This window comes from Panthera tigris, chromosome A1 (assembly GCF_018350195.1).
Source record: "Panthera tigris isolate Pti1 chromosome A1, P.tigris_Pti1_mat1.1, whole genome shotgun sequence".
Classification (NCBI taxonomy): Eukaryota; Metazoa; Chordata; class Mammalia; order Carnivora; family Felidae; genus Panthera; species Panthera tigris.
Genome location: NC_056660.1, coordinates 71,803,653 through 71,829,367, shown reverse-complemented (window position 1 = coordinate 71,829,367; position 25,715 = coordinate 71,803,653). Strand labels below are relative to the sequence as shown.

General features: G+C 37.8%; 1 protein-coding gene across 2 annotated transcripts in view; it reads right to left on the bottom strand.

Moving 5' to 3' along the window:
• Window positions 1–25,715, bottom strand: part of ITGBL1 (integrin subunit beta like 1) — a 209,667-nt gene that overhangs the window by 86,384 nt on the left and 97,568 nt on the right. For both annotated transcript variants that reach the window (XM_007075308.3, XM_042979777.1), the window contains exon 7: window positions 15,522–15,668. In XM_007075308.3, the coding sequence (XP_007075370.2) occupies window positions 15,522–15,668 (147 nt within the window). The remainder of the gene's footprint in view (window positions 1–15,521; window positions 15,669–25,715) is intronic.

The following is a 25,715-nucleotide window of genomic DNA, read 5'->3' as shown; positions in this document are numbered from 1 at the left end:
TGATAATTTAGCTCTATCCCGCACGTTCCCAAGATTCACAGACATTCATACACATTAACTAGCCGAAGTTAAAGCAATAATAATATGGCTGAATGTTAACTGGAAATAAGTTTATAGACTCATTAAGTCTTCCTTTGGAGTCATGTAGGAAAACACCAATTATATTTCTTTATTAAATTTTTATATTTGTTAATAAAAGACTTTATTTTTACATAATGAGATGGGTCTCCATAAAACAATTCCTAATGAAACTGATTAGCATATAAATTAAATTTCCTTCTGTTCTTATTCACACACTCCTGTTATTCCTAGAATGCCAGGTTGTACTCTTATAAGCATCCAATACTTAAAACATTTACTAATCAGAATGGGCATCTCTCATGGCTAGAGATTAAAATCTAAAGCATTATCGAAGCAATGACATTCTGTTCTGAGAGAAAAACAGCAATGGAAGTTTTTTTTCTCTGCTTGAACTTCTGGCTGTGTTCCCAGTTATCCTAATGAGAAGCTTCAGTGGATAAATTCTCATGACGTAGAATAAAATGGTTTTGGGTTTGGTCCACTTTTTATTCCAAATTTAAATCTTATGAACACATTTTTTAAATAAGCCAAATCATAAGTTCCATATACAACTAGATACCACAAAGCATTTCTATATTTGATTGCTAGAAATATAATTTACTGATTTAATTATTAAGCTATAAGTGTATAGCTAAGGCACAGCCAGCTCAAAATATGTTCCTCAATAATCTGTGATCTCTCTCTAAAAGGGTTTGTTTGGTTGTACTCAGTGGTTTCTAAGTCACTGCCACCCTTAACTGACAGTAGGCAGTCCGTCTAGAATCTGGTAAAAGAAACCGTGGACCCTCTCTTCATAAAAATATAAAAAGGTACACACGACATATTTGTGTTATTTTAAGAGGTTCGTATTGCCCTGATACTCAGCCATAAACCTCCAGAGTTGCATGAATCCCAGCTTAAGAATCCCTTGATAGAGAATTGCAAAAATCCTTCATCACAATACAAATTATTCAGGTCAGGGAAGCACCACAGATTAGTTCTCAGAAAACAATCTATGAAGTTTGAAAGCAGCTCTAAGGGTTCTGAGTAACTGAGGACCACGGAAGGACATTTTTGTGAAAAAGATATAACCCAGCATTCATACCCAAGTGCTTCAAAATTACACTGGAGATCTATTTAAAAATGCAGATATACAAAATCTGGGATGGAGCAAGTCCTTGAACAAACATACCATATTCTTTCATCTTTCTGTGCCTCCTGAGGTGATTTCCAGTATTTCCCCCCCTTCTCCGAGAGCATACCCCTCTACCTCTGCCTCATTGCCTTCCCACCTATTCAACAGAAATCAGGAAAAGACCCCACATGACAGTAATTTTTCTGCAATTCCTAGCACTCCCTGAAGCCCTGTTTGCTCTGTGGGAAGTAGGGCAAAAGCAAAAGAGCCCATCCTTTGCTGCAGGACTGTCCATTATACACTCTGCAGAACTGCGATTCTTAATGTGACTGCATAGTAGAATCACCAGGGAGCTTTTAAAATCCCTGATGTCCGGGGTACATCACGAACAAATTAAATTAGGTAGGAGCTCGCAGTGGCATTTTAAAAATTCTTCTTCAACAAGCTCTCAGTCTCTTCTGTGGATTCTTTAAGGACAAAGCCCACCTGACTTGGATCTCTTCCAGGCGACCATCATCTGCGTCTGAAATGTTGTATAAACCATTGTTTTCCTGTTTTCCGGCCACCTTCCCTCTGTTCTCATTTGGCTCCCTTTCAATACTCAGATCTGGCCACACAGGACCCCCTCAGAGAAGTTCCCTGACCACCTTATCCCAAACTCTACATCAGATACTCAATGTATTATCTTGACTTCCTTCTTCTGGCTCTAATGGAAATTGTTTTCTTATTTAACTTCTCCAGCCAAACTCACTGGAAATGCTGAGGGCCCTGACATTAATTGTCTTATTTATTATTCTTTCCTCAGCACCTAGACTGGTTCTAGGCACATAACAGGATGCCAATAAGTATATGTTGAATGCGTGAATGAATTAATGAATGAATGAGTGAGTAAATATTGATCTTGTTTTCTCTATTAAATTCTGTGTCCTTGAGTTCATCTACTATGTCTAGTTAAACCCTTGTAATCCCTTACAATGGCATATTAAAGTTAACAAAACAATCTCATATGCACTATCTTAATTGCTCCTCACAACAACATTTTAGAGGAAACAGAGAAGTTACAATACTAATTTTATAGCTAACATAACTGAGCGTCCATAAAGCTATAAAAAAAAATGTTCCAGGGGCACACAAACAACAAATGGCACGAACACATCTTCACTGTGAAGGTGTCATGAGCCATACGGCCATCTCCCTAATTGTTGCCCCTACAGAGGCACATGTCCTCACAAGGAAGGTGGCCGGCTGCGAAAGGCTATAGATACAGAGAGGAAGCACAACGGTGGCAGTGTGCGTGAGCCTCTCTACCCAAACAAGTAGAAACCGATGCCTGTTCCTAGTAACGTTTGGGAACAGGGTTGAACAATGTCAGCTTGTAGCAACCCTCTTCCCACCCTTGTGTAGTCACAAGACCTCAGGCTTCCCAGCAAAACTAAGATCTCATTTCCCAGCGATCCCTCTGGATTTTTCTCTTTATGTAGTAGGAGCATCCAGAAGAGTGCATCTAGACTCAAACATGAATTATGCCACTTGGATTTTGCTACTGACTCTTTCATAATTAAACTACACTCAAGAGCATAAAGTTATGCAAGTCTGTCTCACCACTGTGACTATAATTGAATAGTAACATTAATCATACCCAGACTTCTGGCAAATTAATCAAATGAAGCAGTATAAGAGACTTTCCAGTCACCATATACTTCATATCTGGTTGCATTTTTTAAGTTAAGAGTCTGTTATATATACATATAACATATATATATATATAACATATATATATATGATATATATATATAACATATATACATATATATGTATATATATGACTCATATTTCTTTTAAACTCCTTCGGTTAACTTTTGTACAATATAGGGCCTTAGGAAGAAATCCAGAGAAAGACATCCTAGCAAAGAATTTAATGTCCTTATAAAGCACTTTACATATGACCTCAAATATTTGCTATTCATCCTTGAGACCATTCAAACCTTAAATGGCTCACAACTGTACTATGCCAGACCATTTGGTACTATTTACAAGCATCCACATGGCATGGATATTTTCAGCAGCATAGAGGCCAGAATTATTTAGAAACTTAAATAAGAAGCCAAAGAATCCCGCCTTTCCTCCTTTATCCAAATAAAAGGCATCACATGAGAAAAAAATATTTATGGAGAACCAATATCTCATCCATCTTAACTGTTATATTCCAAATGAAAGGATGCCATAAGTGAAGAATACATTACTTCGTACCCCAAACAGTCACTCTGCAGAAAGCAGAGCCTAGAAGAATACTTGGCTAGTCACCTGATTCTCTTGAGGAATAGTCAGCTCTGTCTATCCAGTTAGCTATGCAAAACCAGAGTCTGTTGTGAAGGTGATTCAGAAAATAAAGGCATGGAGCCCATGAGAACAGACAGAAAATTTAAGCATCCAAATGAGTCAGAAGACAGTCAAGTTCACTTCCTGTGGACAGAAAAGAAAGGAGAGGGAAAGTAGCCTAAAGAAGTTAAGTCCACAGTCACCATCAGGGTTTTGCTGCCACTTTAGCCTGTGACTTGCTAGCTCAGATACCTAGCTGGTGGTAGGGCCCACACTTAGAGTCACCTACCTCCATACCAATAACCTACTATCTTGCTTCATGACATGATGACCCTTTGCCATTTAAAACACATGGGTGTGACGAATGGATAAAGAAGATGTGATATATCTAGATAGATAGATAGATAGATAGATAGATAGATAGATATCTCCTATAGATAGCTATTTCCAATGGAATATTACTTAGCCATAAAAAAGAATGATATATCACCATTTGCAACAACGTGGATGGAACTAGAAGGTATTATGCTAAGCAAAATAAGTCAGTCAGAGAAAGACAAATACCATATGATTTCACTCATACGTGGAATTTAAGAAACAAAATAAACAAGCATGGGGGAAAAAAACAAAGATGCCGAGAGACAACAGACTCAGAGAGAACTGTAGAGAACACACTGATGGTTGTCAGAGTGGAGAGGAAGGGAAGATAGGTGGAATATGTGATGGGGATTAAGGAGTGAACTTGTCGTGATGAGCACTGGGTGTTGCATGCAAGTGTGGAATCACTAAGCTCTACACCTGAAACTAATATTACACTGTATGTTAACTAACTGGAATTTAAATAAAAACTCAAGAAAAAAATATTTTAAAAATAAAACACATGGGTATGTGTATAAATATCCAGTACAGGTAATGTGTCCCTCAAGATACTAATCTGGTTGCTAAAATCCTGTCATGTTACTACTTTGCTATCATGAATGACTTTTAATAAAACATCCACTTTTGATTTGTGCTTGTGTTTTCCTATTCTGTCAGTAAATAAGTAAACCTGATTTGAGAGGCAGGAAGGAGAGAGAAAGATACATGAGAGACACTAACATATTTGTCTCATTCACGGAAAGATCCGAATCTTGGTAACTGTAGTTATGTTAAACTTGGCATTTCAGCAATGACACGGTGGAGTGGGCACTAAGCAAGGTTAACCTGGCATTTCTATGACATCATTTTAGCATATTTACAATCTGTGTTTACAATGTGTGTCTTTCTTACTAACAATTAACCTCCTAAGAAAATTATGAGAACAAGAGCTCTGCAAAGAAGTTGATTTTTCTGTCTCAAACCTATCACAACATGGGGAGAAGTGGGGGAGGGAGGATGACAGTTGCCCCTAGGCTGTCACCCACTATTTTCTTTTTCTTTATTTATCATCAAAAGTGAATTTTCTTCTTGTTCCCTGCAAAATTTACTCTCTGGTTAACTCAGTGTTTCAGTGTTTCTCTTCATGTGGTTCCCTCTACCTGGGACACCCTTTTTTCAAAATCATTATCTGTCTAAGGCTACTCATCCCTACAGACTCAATTCCAGCTTCACTCACTTCATGAACCATATCTGCACCCAAATTTATTTAGAAAAGAGTATCTTCCTCCTCTTACTCTCAAGATACTCAATCCCCTTTCCCACCACATTTTGTCACATTTACCACAAATACTTGGTGTAGGGAGCAGCAAACTTTTTCTACAAAGGGCTAAATAGTGAACATTTTAGGCTATGTGTGCCATACGTTCTCTGTGGCAGCTATTTAACTCTGCCATTATAACAAGAAAACAGCCATATGCATACAAATGAGCTTGTCTGTGTTCTAATAAAACTTTATCTGTAAACACAGAATGCAGGCCTCCTGGTCCTAGTTTCCTGACCTCTGGGTTAGCATAGAAATACAATGTAGGGTGGTCAGTAAAAATCAGGTTGATTAAATCTTATAAACAACATCACTAATGAAAACAGGATGCATGGGTTAGCTATGTGCTATCATATGATTATATATTGAATACATCCATTATGCAAATATTGCACAAGGGCCAGTCCTATCAATTTTTAATAATATCTTATGTGTCCAAGAGGAAAATCATAGGGTTCTGATCAGCTATATGATCTTAAAGCCTAGACAAAATGATGAAATTCTGGCTCATTGGCTTTCTATTAAAAAGAAAATCTAGGGGCACCTGGGTGGCTCACTCGGCTAAGCATCCGACTTCGGCTCAGGTCATGATATCGCAGTTCGTGAGTTCGAGCCCCACGTCGGACTCTGTGCTGACAGCTTAGAGCCTTGAGCCTGTTTCAGATTCTGTGTCTCTCTCACTCTCTGCCCCTCCCCCGCTCATGCTCGCTCTCTCTCTCTCTCTCTCTCTCTCTCAAAAATAAACATTAAAAAAAAACATTTAAAAAGAAAATCTGTAGAGTATATGGTTCCGTGAAGATTATGGCTGATAGCCAGACCAGATTGTTTCTTATTAAAACTATCTGGTTTGCGTTTTTATATTGAATAAAATTAAGTAAATAATTGCTAGAGCACCACACTACCTCTTTCACTATGTGTTTAGTGTTTTAATAGAAACAAATAAATAACTGTAGTAACAAAATAGTCATAGTTGTCACACATTTCATTTTAAGCTCACTTAAAGAAATTGGGATTGAATTCGTGTTCAATTTTCTATTTTCATTTCAAATAGATTTTGACAATATTTGTTGCAGGCCTTATGAGGAAGTTTTCTTTGCCAAAGAATTTCACTGGTTTTCAATTTATCACATAAAAATTATGCAAAATGTAATAAAAATTGTCTATTTATTTGGATCAATTCCTATCTTTGACACAATATGCTCTGTTGCCATAGATAAAAGATTTAAACAAGATCATTGACTGGAACACACAAAAAATATTCACTCTATCTTGGAAGTGATACAGTATTCTGGACTACAGATTAGAAAAATCTCAGGTAATTAAAAAAATACTATGTAATTTTCCATTGAAATATCTTCTACCATCTTTTAAAAACTCAAAATTATTAACTTCAACTTCTGAATTTCTTCCTCTCCTCTAGGTTCTGTGGAATATAAAAATAGCAAGAAGAAAGGCAAGATAAAATAAAGAAGGGGGAATAAGGAACAAGGATAATTATTTACCCACTGGAAAAAGGAGTCCTTAAACAATCACCTTGTATGAGATTGTCATTTCTATGAAATTTGGTTCTTTTAAATTCTTTTTAGCAATTCACTTCAATATATGCAAATTATGCCTTTAGTGAACGCTGCTTTTTCATATAAATGAGAGATTTAACACTGGATTTAATCAGGGCCTTCCAGGAAGCCACCAGTTCTGGGCACCTGCGTCTTTGGCCTCCTTGAGGATAGAAAATGACCCAACACACAGAAGTCCCGGCACCTCATGGGAACACAGAGAAAGAATGCTGGAAGCATCATTTTTACTTCTCTCTGTATCCCAAACTTTCTGTCTCTGCACTATCTTATAAAAAGTCATATAAATAACATTTACATTCCTGAGGTTTTGTGAAATATAGGATGCATATACAATTTCAGACATTCCAGTAAGTGTGCCTAAGTACAAAAAAAGCAAATAATAAACATGCTTTTCTCCTCCTAGGTACCATCCTACTATTATGGGTCATTCCATGACAATAGAACTAAAAGCCATAGTAGACAGCACAATGTGCTCAGAGATCCACGGAAGACTGCCTGAGGATCCACAGACTGATTTGTCATCATTTAATATGACAAAATACAGACTTGTTTCTGGCACGATTTACCAATTCACTGATATTTTCCCCATTTGGTACATCTCTAAAATCAGCTCCTTTCCTTCTGGATAAGGAAGAGTAAGACGTTAATGTTACAGGGTTATTTCTTCTTCTCCTTTGGCTGCGGTCCTTAACAACTATATTTGAAATGCTATAATTTACCATGACTATTCCTCGAGCACCAGATGATGTAGTGATCAATCCATCTAAACACTTAGAACAGAGTAAATCTGAATCCTGCATGCTGTCTTGAAATACTGCGGGAAGAACACACTGGGTTCCCTTGTCTCTTGAAAACCGGGCATTTCTCACTGCAGCTAACTTATAATAAGATACTTAATTACGCTACTAAGAATTTTTAAAATAGAATCAAAAATCACAATAGGTGGTGTGGTGCTTAATTTAAATGTTTGGAGGTCTACTCTCTTAACAAATTTGTAAGTCCATAATACTGTATTGTTTGCTATAGGCACTATGCAGTACAGCAAATCTCTAGAACTTACTCGTCTTGTGTTGCTGTAATTTTATACCCATTAAACAAGTCCCCATTTCCCCCTCTGGCAACAACCACTCTATTTTCTGCTCCTATAAGTTTGACTATTGTAGACATCTCTCTCATGTTAAGTATCCCGAATGCACGCACACACACACATACACACACGCATGTAGACACAATACAAATACACAAATACAAAGGGACACAAGGACATAATCTTGGATTGTGAGCAATTTAATCGGTGAGTATTCCACAAGATGAGCAAACATTTCTCATAAATTTTAACTTGACCAACGAGCGATGACTTGCAAATACCAGTAGTATGTGATGCCCAACATCACATTATCACAACTGAGCCAATAGTTCTTGGAATTCACTTTGATAGATGAGTGTTTTGGATTAAAAGCATGTTTCCAGAATGAATTACGCTCACAAACCAAGGTTTTACTGTATTTGGAGGCATAGATATATTTATGACCTTGATTGTGGTGATGACATCATGGGTGTATACATACGTCCAAACTCAATAAATTGTTTACATTAAATATGTGCTATCTTTTGGTTTATCATTTATACTTCAATAAAGCTACAAAATAATTTAGTAAAAATATACAAAGATCCACCTTCTCAAGCAAAGTCTTTAAAATACGTTCGTTGGAGGACTTTCCTTGTCTGTTCCAAAAAACATCTCTGCGCACATGAATGAGAAAAATTATGCTTCAGTTGTCAAAAAGTCAGAGTAAAAATCACATAGGTTAAAAAAATACATGCCTAAAGGGAAACTTCTCTGATAAAATAAAACGAAAATTTAAAGATGTCTTTTGCCAGTAAAAGAGATAAATTATCTCTCAAATTGAAAAATCTCCAGATGGTGGGAATTTGGCATGCTATTATTCTTTGAAAGTATGTTTCTAGCTAAGGGAATTGAACCAACTTGCTTAATTCATTAATTAAAATGTACTAATTGATAAAAATGAGGACATAGTTTCTATTTTCTAAAAGCTACAATATTAAATAATTAGCTTTAATTTATCATTCTTCCTCCACTTCCCACTTTCCCTTGTGGGAGTAAATGCTTATGTGTGTTTAAGGACTAAAACATACGCAAAACCTCTTAGAACAAGTCTGATGAAAGAAAACCAAAGGGCAGAGAGGACAAGTAAAAACATGTGAGAACAGACCAAACAAAAAGATGACTTAGACACAAGGACAAATGATGATCCAAAAAGGCAAATACAGCAAACACAAGCTTCTGAATAATAATGTCTGTAGATACATAATTTGTTTGATGATTACAGAAGTCAATGAAAGGAGTTTGATAAATGGTGAGCTCATAAAACTAAGAGCAAAATGTATCAAGAACAGCTTACTTAGTATTGCAGTTGTCACCATTGGTGAGTGAAGGGAACCTTTGCTATGTTCCTGGTAGGAGGGTATACTAGTCCACTTTTTCTAGAGAAAATGATTTGTTTGGGTAATTTTTTTATTGAAAATATTTATTATATTGGTATACATTTAGATGTACATTCTACATCTAAGAAAAAATTGTGCAAATTTTCTGCTACAAGAATGTAAATTACAGCATTTAGAACTTGAACAAAGTAAGAGATGATTTAGATTATCTAATAGAGGAGGAATGATTAGATTTGTTTGCTACAACTATACTAGGCAATCTATACTATAGATACTATACCATACCATACCATACCAGACCATACCATACCAGACCATACCTTACTATGCCATAGATACTATACTACAACTATACTCGGGAACTATACTAGGTAATCTATACTATAAATACTACACTATACTATATTATACTGCTATACTATTCTATACCATACTATGCTATAGGTACTATACTACAACTAAACTAGGGAATCTATACTATAGATAGTATACTATACTATACTATACTATACTGTACTATACTATATCTTACTATGCTATAGATACTATACTACAACTATACAAGGGAATCTATACTATACTATATTATATTTTACTATGCTGCAGATACTATACTTGTACCATACTAGGGAATCTATAGATAACATACGATACTATACTATACTGTAGATACCATAGTATAATATGCTATAGCTACTATACTGCAACTATACTAGGGAATTGATTATACTATACGATACTATATTATAGATATTATACTACAACTATACTAGGGTATCTATACTGTAGATACTATACTACAGATACTACACTAAACTATATTAAGGAATCTATAGTATAAATCTATAGTATAAATGCTATACTACATTACCACTCTATACTATCCTATCATACTATGCTATAGATACTATACTACAACTATGCTAGGGAATACGATGCAGCAACATCAACGATTTTGCATAAAAATGTTTTCAACAAGGAAATGTAGTCATTACATATTGCTCAACCAATTGGCATGTTAAAAGAATGAATACACGATCTAAAACAACAGTTCTGGAGTTGGACGGCTTGTAATAAAAGTTTGTATAAAAACTTGCAACTCTATGTAAGATGGCAAACTATTCAAATTTCCAGTTTCTTTTTCTGTAAAAAGAAGAATAATTATACATCCTACTTCACTGTGTTTGGGGGATATTAACAAATGACAATACGTTCAATGTTCTTACCATTTTCCCTGTTGAAGAAGTACATATGAATGCTGTTCACAGAATAGCATAAATACATCATTTGTAAAATATACACGTTTATTGATAGTGATAAGATATGCATATGGTTATAAACCTCAACTGTTTTTTCTCCTGATCTCTTGGAGTTTAAGCATGATTTTTTGTGTTTGCTTGTTTGTTTTAACTTCATTCGCTAAATTTTGGATGTGCAAGAATATGAGTCAGGAGTTCTGTTGCAGTAACAAAAAACCGTAATATCTCAGCTGCTTAAGACAGCACTTGTGGTACAGTTCCTCAGGGGTCAGCAGAGGTCTCTTCAATCCTCATTCAGAGACCCCGCCTCCCGAATCAGCCACCATCTCAAACACTGCAAGTCCCCACACGGGGACAGGAGGGATGGCAAATCTCTCACTGCCTCTCAAACTTCTGCTCTGGAGCGACACACATCAATTTTGCTCACACGTTTTGGCCAAAGCCAGACACCTACTCAGAAGGAGAAACTCAATAAAAATAAAAATTTATTCTTAGGTCAAGGAGAATTTAAAAGTAATATGTAGCCTATCAGAAGCCATTTCAAGTTTTTGAGCAGAACGCTGGTATAAGACTAGAGAAAGTTATCTCCTAGCTCCAGTCCCTGGGAGCAGAAATTAGGATGAGTAACTGTCTATTCAAATCGACTAGATGAGAGTCCTCTAAACAAAGATATATATAGGCAATAAGGAATCGAAATCAAGGAGTAATAAGGGTGCCTGGGTGGCTCAGTCAGTTGAGTGTCTGACTCTTCATTTCAGCTCAGGTCATGATCTCACATCTGGCTCTGCGGAGTCTGCTTGGGATTGTCTCTTTCCCTCCCTCTCTGCCCCTCCCCCGCTTGCACTCTGTCTCTCTCAAAAATAAATACACTTTAAAAAAAAAGCAATCAAGGAGTAACAGGATTAATAGAGAGTTTAAGAGATTATCTAAATTATTCCCCTATTTTCAAGATGTAATGATCACACTTAGTCATCCCTAGCGGAAGCAAGTGATCTAATTTAATTTCTGGTGCACAAATGCCTTCACCTAGCCCCTCAGGTGGACTACACTGAAGAGCATCAATACATTCTGCTGGGAGAATTTTTTTTTCCTTGGCCTCAGCAAGCAAGCTGCTGAGGCTCTCCGTCTTGAGAACTGCTGGGCCCTGTAATTGCTTTCTTCACTCATGTAACCACAGCTGCAGTTGTCATTCATAAATGGCAAAACTAATCCTTTAAAAGTTTTCAGATTGGCCATTTGCTTTACAGCATCCAATGCCAATGAGTTTGCAGATGCAGCTGTGAGAAAAGAAGGGTCTCTGATCACTGGTCTGAGCATTGGACTGGCTCTCCTAAATCCTTGGTCTTCATTCTCAGAATCCTCATATTTTGTGATGGTTCCCTGGGAAATCACTCCACTCATCAATACCTTCCTTTCCCTGCAAGGACACTAGGGAAGCTTATTATTGATCTCTAAAGTACTCTAAAAAGCTTAAATGAAATAAAAAGTATCATAATTCTATACATTTATTCAACTCCTTTTTAATAAGATAAACTTTAAATATGTGCTATAAATATGTAACTGATACATTAGTGACTGTCTAGGAAGGTAAGAGACAAATACGTGTTTGTCAGAGTTATCGAAGACTGACATCCACAATAATTAAAATCCACAGGACTTTTCTTGCACTAACACTGCATTAAAAAATTTAGAGACAAATGAGAAACAACTGGTAATATGTAGAGAGTGATGTTCTGTGTTTGAGAGATACTTTATATGCTTTTCTTATTTTTCTATCATATAATTTGTTACTTTTAACAATGAATGAATGGATGACAGTAGTGTGAGGGACATTAATTTTTAATCTTTGTTCCTTTAAAAGCATGACAGGCTTACTCAAGCTTTCTAATGACAATATTTTAAAGTGTTTTTGTTGTTGTTGTTGTTGTTGTTGTTGCTGTTTTGTGACAAAGAGAGAGAGTGTGGGGGAGGGCAGAGAGAGAGGGAAAGAGAGAGAATCCCAAGCAGGCTCTGCACTGTCAGCACAGAGCCCAATGTAGGGCTTGAACCCATGAACCGTTAGATCATGACCCAAGCTAACATCAAGAGTCTGGATGCTCAATCAACTGAGTCACTCAGGCACCCTGATGATATTTTATTAATGCAGACAGAACAGTAGTTCCCCTCTGGGGTTACTGGTGAAAATGGGGCAAGTCAGAAATAAAATCTCTGAAATGAAAATTTCCTTCTACCCATGCCCTAACCTTCTACTTATAACCATTAGGGATACATATCAGAGTATGGGAAAATACCTACAGAGCAAATAATCTTAAGGACTTTGTCTTCTACATAAAGAAAACTCTAAGTAGTCAAAAAGACAAATGATTACAAAGAATGGGAAGGATGTAAGGAAACTGCAACCCTCAGGCACTGCTGGTAGAAATGTAAAATGGTGTCACCACTTGAAAGACAGTTTAGCTGTACCTCAAAAAGTTAAACAGAGCTACCATATGACTCAGCAATTCCACTTTGACCTGTATGTCCAAGAGAAATTTAAACACATACCCGCACAAAAATTTATTTGTGAATGTTCATAGAACAGTATTCGTGATGGTCAAAACGTAGAAATGACCCAAATGTCCACTAAGAGATGGATGGATAAATAAACGTGGAAATCCACACAAATGAATATTATCCAGCCAGCAAAAGAAATGACGTACATGGATAAACCCTGACAACATTATGCTAAGTCAAAGAAAACCAAAGACAAACAGATCACATATTTTGAAATACCCAGATTAGGCAAATCCCTCGGGACAGGAAGTAGATCCGTGGTTTCTAGGGATTGAGCAGGAAGGAGAATGGGGAGTGACTGGTGAGGAGGCACAGGACGGGATTTCTTTTAGTGGTGATGAAAATGCCCTGGAATGAAGTAGTGGTGAGGATTGCGTAATTTTATAAATATACTGAAAACAGGGGTACCTGGGGGGCTCAGTTGGTTAAGCGGCCAACCCTTGGTTTCTGCTCAGGGTTACTGGCTCTCTCTCTCTCTCTCTCTCAAAATAAACAAACTTAAAATAAATAAACAAATATACTAAAACCCACTAAGTTTTATGCTTTAAAAGAGTGGATTTTATGGTATTTGAATTATATCTCAATAAAAAAAAATTCATTTCTCCAAAAACAAAACTGCAAAACAAAATGAAATTTCTGGTCTAGCGTTCAGGTAAAAGAAAGTATTTCTCATTTTCCTCTTTCATGAACAAAATCTGTAATAATCTCAATGATTAGTTCCTCCAAAGGCATATTTCATATTAACTTTGCCATGTTCATGTGAGAGGTGAAATTGTTATTTCTTATATTGATAAATGAAAATAATGGAACCAGCTTTCCTCTAGATGCTTTTCTCCTCTTCCAGTGTGCACCGATCTGGAACCAAGACCACACCTGAGGCTACGTGCCTTCTAAAACAGCATCAGCTTATTCAGCCATCTATTTACACAATGCTTTCTCAAAAAGTCAACAACTTCCTCAATGTAATGTTAATGAGTTTCAGAAATGTCAGTGGACAATTAAATGTCTCATTCAGAAAGTTTTGAGCAAATGTCCAAACTTTTTTTTTTAGGAAGTGTACTCTTATTCTCGTTTATCTATTTTGCTCATCCCTGACCTCACCCCTCTGGCAATCATCAGTTTATTCTCTGTAAGAGTCGGTATTTTTGTTTCTCTCTCTCTCTTTTTTAATTTGCTCATTTGTTTTGTTTCTTAAATTCCACATGAGTGAAATCATATGCTATTTGTCTTTATCTGTCTGCCTTATTTCATTTAGTATAATACTCTATAGGTCCATCCCTGTTGTTGCAAATGGCAAGATCTCATTCTTTTTTATGGCTGAGTAAAATTCCATTATATATATACATACATACATACATACATACATACATATGTACATACCATTTCTTTATCCATTTCATTTAGTATAATACCCTATAGGTCCATCCCTGTTGTTGCAAATGGCAAGATCTCATTCTTTTTTATGGCCGAGTAAAATTCCATTTTATATGTATATATACATACATACATACATACATACCATTTCTTTATCCATTCATCCATTGATAGGTTGCTTCCATATCTTGGCTATTGTAAATAATGCCACAATAAACACAGTGGTGCATATATCTTTTTGAATCAGTGTTTTCATTTCCTTTGGGTAAATATACAGTAGTGGAAATACTGTATCATATGATAATTTCATTTTTAATTTTTTACATTTTTAATTAAATTTCTATTTTCCACAGTGGCTGTACCAATCTGCATTCCCATCAACAGTGCACAAAGGTTCCCTTTTTTTCCCACATCCTCACCTAGACTTGTTATTTCTTGTCTTTTTTATTGTAGCCATTCAGCTAGGTGTGAGATGATATCTCATTGTGGTTTTGATTTGTATTCCCCTGATGACGAGGGATGTTGAACATCTTTTCATGTGTCTGTTGGCCATCTGTATGTCTTTTTGGAAAAATGTCTGTTCAGATACTCTGGCCATTTTCAAGTCAAATTATTTGTTTGGGGTTTTTTTGGTGTTGAGAGTGCAAGTTCTTTATATACTTTGGATACTAACCCCTCATGGATAGATCATTTGCAAATATCTTCTTCCTCTTCCTTTCAGTAGGTTACTTTTCTGTTTTGCTTGTTTTGTTTCCTGGGAAAAACTGTTTTTTTGTTATTGTTGTTGTTGTTGTTGTTTTTAATGTAGCATTGAACTAAACTGAACTGAAATTGAACAGACCTCAAAGCTAAACTGATCATGTAAGAGCACATAGGTGTGGGCATGTGTGTGCACCTGCATGCATACAATAGAGAGGGAAAAAGAGAGATATTATATTTCTCCATGTACTTTCAGTCATGCAAACTGGATGTATTATTAGTTCTGAAAAGACTAACCTTTCCATATTCAGGGATCTCAGCTATCTGTTAAATAAGATATATATGAATTGAGTGCATTTGATTCATAGGAGGTGGTAACAGGCCTGAGAGCCCTCACTTACCCCTTCCAGAGCAAGGTAGATCTGAGCTTCCTTGGCACCTTCTGATGCTCTCCTCTGCTGACAGTGGGCAGGAACGTGGGTGCTCACACTTTTTCCCATACCAGCCTACTTTGCAGTCACATCTTCCACAATTACACTGGCCGTGACCTTCACAATGAGAGTATAAAAAATACGAAAAAATAGACAATGAAGTCAGAAGCCAGAAATGAATGTTTTCTTTTCAACAGTGAATATCACAAATAGCCAGGAGCTTCGTTAACACCATATTAAACATTAAAGCAAAGGCACATTTTTCTCAAGTTCTTTAATACCTGATTTACATTGATTGATCATGAGGAGTAAAGAAAAGCAACAATTCCCTATAAGATAGATGGGTTCGTAGGGCTATAAACTTGAATCCATCAAAATCCAGGTGCTTGCGATTGCATTGGTCTGCTGGGGCCTAAATGGAGTATGTGATGGATTTGGTAATTAATTCATGTGGAGGAGAGCCATAGGAAATTGAAAACAATTTGCTTTTGAAACAGGTCTTATCTTGTAGAGGCCCCCACACTTTATTTTCATTACCATTTTTCTACACACAACATGCTTAGCCTAGAGACGCTTAGTCTAAAACAAGTAACGTCTGTGGAGTTCACATTCCCTGAAGATCAATGTAATATACACAAAAGAGGTCAGGAAAGATATTAAAGTTCTTTACACATGGTCACAGAGCCTGTAAAGAATTGTGATGAGCAGTGGCGTGGTAAAGCAAAAAAACAAACAAAAAATGGCCTACGTTATCAATCAAATAAGTGGATCTAAATCCTGGTCCTGCTATCTATAGAGTAGGGCTGGTCAAATGTCAACTTCTCTGAGATTTAGCTTCTTCATATTTTTTTTGAAGTTTATTTATTTATTTTGAGAGACTGCGCATGAGCAGAGGAAAGGCAAAGAGAGAATTCTAGGCAGGCTCTGCACTGCGAGGCTCAAACTCATGAACCGTGTGTGAGATCGTAACCTGAGCCGAAACTGGACTCTTAACCAATGGAGCTGCCGAGGAGACCCTAGTTTCTTCATTTTTAAAGAAGATAATAATACATTATCCACATTTATTAGGAAGTACATAATATATCTTAAAATGCTACATAAAAATGAGCTATTGTTATTTTTATTCATTTGAGTCCACATATGTAAACAAGTAGGAATAGAAAGGAAAGCAACAGAGTTGAGCTTTCCTTAACTCCTAATCAGCATTCAGATATTCATTATTACAGATGCAGAACACTGTGGATTTCTATAATTGCTGCAAAAAATGCATGAAAGATTTTAAAGGAAGTGGAATTGTACTTTTTTTAAGTAAATCAAAGATAATACTAATGAATGAAATTCCATGCTCTTTCGTTTTTGGCATCTGATATTAATATAAACCATACAATAAGGAAACTGTCCTTCAGTGAAGACTAGTGTGTTTTCTCAATAGTCTGTGAGGTGTGTGGGCAGATATCTATCATTTGAGTTGGAAGAATTAGACAATCCACATATCTGGAAGCTTTTCACCACCTATTAACCTGGTTCATCATGGAACGAATCATAAAATCATAGGTCAAAGTGGAATGAGATCTTAGGGATCACTGAATCCAAATTTTGCATTCAATGCTACATCCAATTAAACATACATTTATTGATCACTTACTATGTAACAGACTCTAAACAACAAATTGCTGTTGTCCTTAGTACTCTGCCTTTGAGATCATCATTTTAAAGGAAAAGAAAATTAAGATTGCTAATAAATATGTATCACATGTCAATGGGGTCACTTAAACCTACAAATATCAGAGTTTCTATTGTACTAGTTTAACTTATTGGCAGTTATATTCCAGAGGTTGTTGGACTTCGTGGCTCTTTGTTATTATCCTAGAAGTCCTTACCCTTCTTCTCAACCCTCATGTAATTTAAAGCCAAATTTCTAAACAGAGCCACATTGCAAAAACATAGATAAATAACAATGCTAAAACAGATTTCAACATTTGAAGTACAACGAATCCTGCTTTTTATAGAGGCCAAATTCTTGGAGACAAGAGGTCTCATTTTGAGGACAGTCAGATCTGTCATGAGGATATTGAACAAAGAACAGAACACGCTGCCATTTGTGAGAGACGAGCTGACACTTTAACAATAACAGTGAACAACAGGGTTATGGTGAAAGGGGAAAAAAGCTTTACTCTTAAAAGTCTGAAGTAGCTGGGAATGTTAGAAGAAAACATTCAGTAGGCAAGGATGCCAGGCAATCCCTAACTACCCAGGAGAATGCCCTCACACACCTGGTGGGGAGGCCTGGTCCCCAGGCGTGGAACGAAGCAGGAGCCTGTGTGGAGGGAAAGCAGTGACCGAAGACAGACCCTTCTCAAGTTCTGTAGCTGGAATACAGCCTTCAGAGCAGCCACTGTTTTCTATCTTAGGTTTGTTCACATGTCAACATTTCAAACAAAATTGGTGGCAGAATAAAAAATTCATGAAGATGGTCAGAAGTTATGAATAAGAAGTTTTTAGAGTTAAGATCTGGTCCAATGAAGATCAAAAGAAGTGGGACGAGCTATGAATGCAGTGACACAGTTTGAAAAAAAAAACAAAAAAACGCGGCTGCTCTAGACCTAGAAGACGAAATCTCTGAAACTCTTTCACCTTTATGCTCCAAATTCACTTTTGTTCTCTTATTGTTTTCCTCACTCAGTGTTTAATCTCTACACTTTCCTCCCTAATGTTATGCGATTTTTCTATCCCTTTGCTATCTCTGTGCTCTAATACAATCACTGGGGGTGGGGGTGGGTGGGGAAGCAGCCTATGTGGTCCTATATCTCTATTTCCTGTGCATTTAGAGCAGCATCATGAACATTCTCAAGAATGAGTCCTATAAAGTTATGCATCACCCCCAGGCATCACCAACTCCAAGCAAAACTGGGAAGAACACATACAATGTGTTCTCACTTTTGCCACTTGTGTGATGAGCCCTACCTAACTTCTGGAGGCTTCCCCAGCCTCAGCCTTCACCCAGTCATCGAGTGTTATTGAGGGTTATTGACCCTCAGGAACCCCGCTGTAGTCTGTTGCTTATGCACTGGAATGAATTAATGAGACAGTATCACTACTGTGATTGGTTGCAGACCGAAAGCTTTTGCCTTTAAATAGGAAAGTATCACAGTGGGGAATATTATCCATTTCAGGATGGCCATAGCTCCTCCCCAAATCACCCACTTATGAGTCTTCTCTACACTATGCCATCTGAAGTCAATATCAATTGAACAAGTTTGGGCTGAGGAAATAAGAGTTATTAAAATATGAATCATATTTCATATTTAAATATTTTTCATATTTCAACCATCCATAATGAATGAAATTACTGAGAGTCAGAAAATGTACGGCAATGGCTCTAAATGGTGATAGCAGGGATATAGACCGTTTCTTAAAGGTTCCATCGTTTGGGGAAAGTAGAAACACCTCAATCAAATATCCCAGTGAGGATCACAGAGAAGCAAATGTGGAAGTAATAAAGCAAGGTTTAAACAATTCTAGTCTAATATGATGAAAAATAGTATTGACAGCAGTATTGTGAATCTAAATGTTTATTAGCGATTAAGTTAAAGCATCAACCTAACTTTTACTTTCACAGTAATGAAGATTATGTCCTACATGTTTCAACAATTCCAAATCATGTGCTGTCCAAATATATTTCAGAATATTATGGATCTCATTTTAAATGAAATTGTACCTTTTCTATAAAATCCTTTATGATATTTCATCAGTGGAATTAGGAAATCACTTAAAAATGCATGGTATTGATATCAGATTCTGAAGCCGGTATTGAGCCTCTCAGAGGAGACAGGAAATCGTAAAATGAAATAGTAATTTCTCTCCTGGAGTTACTAGTTTCTCAAGTGCAGTATAAAACTTATGCCAAAGATGGAGAGAATGAATTATTTTATAGGGATAAAATGAAAAAGATGAAAATGCTTGGTTTTGATATATAAAAAAGAGTTTAGAAATGATTGTTTAGCATGAAAATCCTTTAGACTGCCATAATATACTACAACAAATCTTTTCTAAATAAATAGTGAAAGATGCATAAAAGAAAAAATTACATCTGTGTTTTTAATCTAAATATGTCACTAGTCCACCTCCTGGCCCTTATCTCCTTTTATCTTTCAAATGAAAAAATTAGAAGTGAATTTTACCAAACTGAAATTTCATACTTCTGTGTTAGTTTTTTAAATATATAGGTTGATTGATCGATCGATAGGTAGATAGATATGGCTTCCAGGAGTTAATTTCATGGCTTCTAAACAGTATTCCGCCAAACTCTGAAACTCTGTAAACAGAGGATCAACAAATACAGAATGTTGTTGTTTATCCTTGATACAAAACATGTGAAGAATTCACATTAGAGAATAGCTCTCAGAAGACCTATGACCTACATTAAACACACACACACACACACACACACACACACACACGCACACACACACACAGAGCAATGGAAGAACAACACGGTGCCTAGCATTGGTAAATGGATGGTAGCCCCGTCTGTACCACATGGTCAGGCAGTGGGCAGCATGGCTAGACACTACGTGGCACCATGGCCACGTTGAGCGTGTAGGAGCTGGAAAGGCTCTCAGGCCATTACAGGAGAGGGTGTTGACACTGAAACTTGTTTTTTCCTTTGTAATCACTGTGCTCTTTTGAGTAAAGCCATTTCAGAAATATCAATCCAGGACAAATGTAGTTGCATCCATTCCAGACAAATGTTCTTTTGCTGTACAGGACATTTCTTTCTTTTATAATGATCAAGACTGCTCATGAACTGCAATCTGACTTTTTCAAGTAGCTTCTTACAAAGTAATATGAGGACCATCAATAGGAAAAGTTTGGGGGAATAAATTAGATCTAACTAGTACTTGCTACATTTGACATACTTGATTTTTCTTTCAAGATAATGCAAACTGAATATACTTAATCATTTCCTTCAGTTTATTTCCATAATGCTTTGGTAATCCACAATGATAAATTTCCTCACATAATACAGTTCTTTCAAATGATTCCACTTTCCAAATTAATGGAACTCTAAGCCAGCACTTTTTCGGGTAGAGAAGACAAGTTGAAAGATCAAGTTTAAGGTCACACAGCAACATATTTTAACAATTATGGGATTTGGGGAAATAGACCAGAGTGTAAACAGCTATCAGGAATAAAAGTTATTTCAGAATCAGGAAGTAAATTCCAGGGGGCAGCAGCTTATATAACTAACAAAACAAACAGTTGGCACACTTCAGGATGGCTGGTCATGCCCTGGTCATTTTAGTGACACTCAAATCCTGTTAACAGCAACATCTTTGAGTTGTTGTGGATGTGTGTGTACACAAGTGTGTGCATGAATTATATCTGTGTATGAAGGAATTGGTACACACACACACACACACACACACACACACACACACTATGTGGTTGATGAGCAACAAATAGAAATGAAAGAAGAGGGGCTCCTGGGCTCAGGTCATGATCTTGCAGTTCACGGGTTTGAGCCCTGCATCAGGCTCTGTGCTGACAGCTCAGAGCCTGGAGCCTGCCTTGGATTCTGTCTGTCCCACCCCATAACCGTCAATAATAAATATGCATTAAAAAAGAAAGAAAGAGGGGCGCCTGGGTGGCTCAGTCAGTTAAGCGGCCGACTTCGGCTCAGGTCATGATCTCTCGCGGTCTGTGAGTTCGAGCCCCGTGTCAGGCTCTGTGCTGACAGCTCAGAGCCTGGAGCCTGTTTCAGATTCTGTGTCTCCCTCTCTCTGACCCTCCCCCATTCATGCTTTGTCTCTCTCTGTCTCAAAAATAAAATAAATAAACGTTAAAAAAAATTTTTAAAAAAAGAAAGAAAGAAGAAATAAATAAAACTGATTTATTTGGAGCAGGGAGCAGGTTTTAAAATACTATCTTCTGTATCCATGATGCAGCAGATGTAGTAGGCACAAAATATTCACATTTCATTGTATTACTGAATAGATGAATGGACAGGTGGAAATGAATGAATACAATGAGAATGTCAATTAAAAGAGCAACCCACCAGGAGAATCCCTGGGACTTAAATAAGACGAACACTGTCAGGATGGTAACAATGGGAGCTAAAAATAAAGCTGCATTTCAGCTGAGCCTTATTACCTTCCAGCCTTACATAAATCACTAGAGAACATTGACATAGTTGGGTTACTTCTGTCTCCTAACACAGAGGCACCAACGTGGCACCCTTTCTGTGGTGCAACTCAGACGGGCAATTAGGAAAATTGTGGAGACTAATAATTCGCTAAACAGAATGTACAGAATTCAACAGATTTAATGAGAATGAAAAAATACTGGGGGTGGATACCTGCCTCACATCATAATGACATGCAGAGAAGCTTAGTTTTATAAGAATTTGAGCATCCGGAGTAAAATTGAAGAATTTTGTTTGCATCACTTGGAGATTAAATTACACGAATACTTAGGCTCTGAATGTGTTTCCTGATGACACTTAATGGCCACATGAACTCTGTCAAGTTAATCTTTCTGAACCTGTTTCCTCCCCTGTTAAAATGCAGGTAACAATGTCTCCCCCTCTGAATTAGGGTGAAGGTAAAATGGAATAAGGTGTGTGAAACGGACTAAAAGTGTGGAGTCTCAAAGCAAATTTCTTCTTCCCTAAATTCCTTTTTTACAAAAACATTTATATATTTATTTTGAGAGAGAGGGAGAGTGAGCAAGAATGGGGGAGGGGCAGGGGGAGGTGGGGAGAGAGAGAATCCCAAGAAGACTCCACGCTATCAGCGCTGAGCCAGACTCTGGGCTCGACCTCACCAACCGAGAGCAAGAGTCAGATGCTCAACCCACTGAGTCATCCAGGAGCCCCAAATTCCTCCTTTGTTTTTTAAAATTTTTTTAAAGTTTTTTTTTTTATATTTGAGACAGAGAGAGACAGAGCGTGAGCAGGGGAAGGGCAGAGAGATGGAGACAGAATGTGAAGCAGGCTCCAGGCTCTGAGCTGTCAGCACAGAGCCCAACGCAGAGCTCGAAGTCAACCGACTTCAGACACCCAACCGACTGAGCCACCCAGGCACCCCATCCAAATTCCTCCTTTTAAATGTGGGAGGCTGGCTGTGGGCATTGGCCATGTTCAGTTCACTTCAACAAAAGAATGATAAAGTCACGATTGCAGACTGATGTCTGAACCAGCCCCCCTTCCCACACCCAGGGGTCTACCCCCGCAGCATGGAGACCCCGTGTAAAGGGCTAAGCACTCCTCCTCAGCTCCTCCCACGACAAACCTGACCAACCACAGCCATCACTGCCCAACTGCTTCACTGTCCCTGAAATCTCCAAGGATAGGGAGGATTGGAAAATGTGAGAAAGAGGAAAATCGGACAGAATAAGGAGGGAAGGAAGAAACGAAGGGGAAAATTTCAGGTTCCAAGGAGGCCTCCTGATGACCTTCACCTGCCCAACCTACTGGGGTAACTGAGCCCAAATGACACGCAGTAGGGAATCGTGCTCTTATAAAAGGACTGAAGTGTCCACTGAAGTGTCATTGTCCATCTTCACCCTGTGAGCCCCCTCCCTCACAGTGAAACAGAACAGCACATGGGACCCTGAGCAGTCACTGTAATGTAGCAATTCTGAATTTTTCAACCCCACTCCAAAAGCAAGGTCATGGTTGATCAAGGATGAACGTCCCCTATGCAAAAACAAAAACAAAAACACTCTATCAGAAAGTCCCAAACTTTATAACTTTCTATAGATAGCCTGATTATCCCTTCATTTCCCCATTTAAAATTGTATGAATTCATGTTTTATCTCACAGACAAGCTCAAGGCAGCATTCTTACATGGCACTTCCTGAACCCCAGTCTAGTTTTAATTACCCACTCCATGTGTATGACTCCAACCTCACATTTAGCCCTGACCCTTCAGGCTCACACACTCAACAGGCTGAAAAAAATATATATCAACTTTGGGTCACCATTGGTCCCTTATGCTCAATATATCTAGAAATGAACTTGACAACTTCCTGCTATGTTCCCCATTTCAGTAAATGGCAACAACTCTTATCCAGACAACCAGACTGGGCACCTGTGACTGTAGCACTTTGCTGCCTAAACCCATCATTAGCTCCCCATTGCCTTTGGAATAGAGTCCAGTTCCACAGCAAGGTAAAAAGACCACCAGTTCTGTGTCTCGCCAGCTTTCCCTTCCGTCACTTGGGCATTCTGGGAGTAAATAAGATGATTCTAGTCCCCTGCACAGATCACACACCTCTACTCTCTTTGCCTAGGACATGTTTCTCTCATTTCTTTTTACATGTAAGCCTACCTTTGAGGTAGGGTAAGGGTAGACATGTGCATGGGGATACAAAAATGTCAGCAACGCATGAGCCATATGTCACCACCTCTGCGAAGAGCCTCATCACCCTAAGTAAAGTGTCAAATAAGCCCACGCCCAACTTTCTCTACATATCTCACTTATTCATTTATTCATTTATTATTATTCATTCGTTTATTTGTTGCATCTCCAGCCCACTGGGATGTAAATTCCATGAGAGGGGGGGATTTTATCTGTTGTGTTTGTTGCTATATCCCCCGCATTATGGCCAAATGAGTAATAAATGCATGACTAAGCAAATCTCCCATAGCACCGTGTATTAAAATTACATGTTTATGTGGCAGTTTTGTCATTACTGTTTTTTAAAAAAATTTTAATGTTTATTTTTGAGAGAGACAGAGACAGAGTGTGAGTGGGGGAGAGACAGAGAGAGAGGGAGACACAGAATCCAAAGCAGGCTCCAGGCTCTGAGCTGTCGGCACAGAGCCTGACATGGGGCTTGAACCCATGAACCATGAGATCATGACCTGAGCCGAAGTTGGATGCTTAACCGACTGAGCCACCCAGGCACCCCATGTCATTATTGGGTTTTTTTTGTTTCATATTTTGCTAAACAGTAAATTTCTTGAAGGTAGAAGCTACGATTTTTTGTGTTTGCATTTTTGTACCATAATATCTCACATAGTGCCTCCAGCATAGTTGGCTCTCCATAAATGTCTGTCATATTAAATTCAAGTTTAAACGAAGACTTTTTTCAGTAAGGAAAGAACCTTTACATTTCTTCAGATTCACAGACCTCTTTAACATTTGATTCTGTCTCTTAACTGTGAGGCCTTCCGCAAGTTATGGAACTTCCTCGAACCTCCATAACCCCAATAGTAAAATGAGAAAATATCCCCACCTCATCGACTTTTAAGAAAAATAAGTGCAATGACCTGGAAAGTGCTTAGCACAGTGTCTGGCATAGAGACCTACCCAAGAGATGCCAGCTGTCTCATTTCCATCGTGCAGATGATGGGGATAATAAAGAACACTCGTATATAATGAATCACAGAGAAAAATCTGAAAAGGGCATTTCCCCCAAAGAATAGTGTTGACAAAATGTTCAGGAGACTCTCCCGAGCATCAGGGATCATCAGAACAGGGAAACCCTTCTGGGAGCACAGTGTTAGCAGCAGGCTTCCCTCAGCCAGGCCAGACAAGCCTCTGTGGCTGTGGAATCGTGATTAAATAGGGCAGCTCTTTCATTTCCCTTTTGCTGGCAAACTTTCAGGAGACAGTGGAGTTTCCTATCTACTTACACACCAATCAAGCAGTCAGGCTTAAAAAGATGTATGTATATATGTCTCTGTCTTCTGGATTGTCAAATATGACCGGACTGAAAATCCATAACTCCATTTTTGCTCAGTGACACTTTTTCAAACAAATCCAACCGCTTTCTTTTTTTCCTTTGCACCGTTAGAAGTTCTGGCAGAGTGTGTTTTGGCCTTTGCACTCAGGCTGCAAGCTCTGTAAAGTCAGAGGTCATGTTTGTCTCCTTCACTGCCAGAGCCAGGAGCCCAGATACAGTCCAGACCCTGGTAAATGGTGTCTGCTCTATAAATGTTTATAGAATAAAATTTTGGAATCCAATTATTGATATTTAATCCTACACTAATCTGCGGAATAATTTTAATATATAAATTATACTAAGGAATTAATTCATTAAAATATCCTTGAGAGGGGCGCCTGGGTGGCTCCATTGGTGGAGCGTCCGACTTCGGCTCAGGTCATGATCTCATGGTTCATGGGTTCAAGCCCTGCATTGGGCTCTGTGCTGACA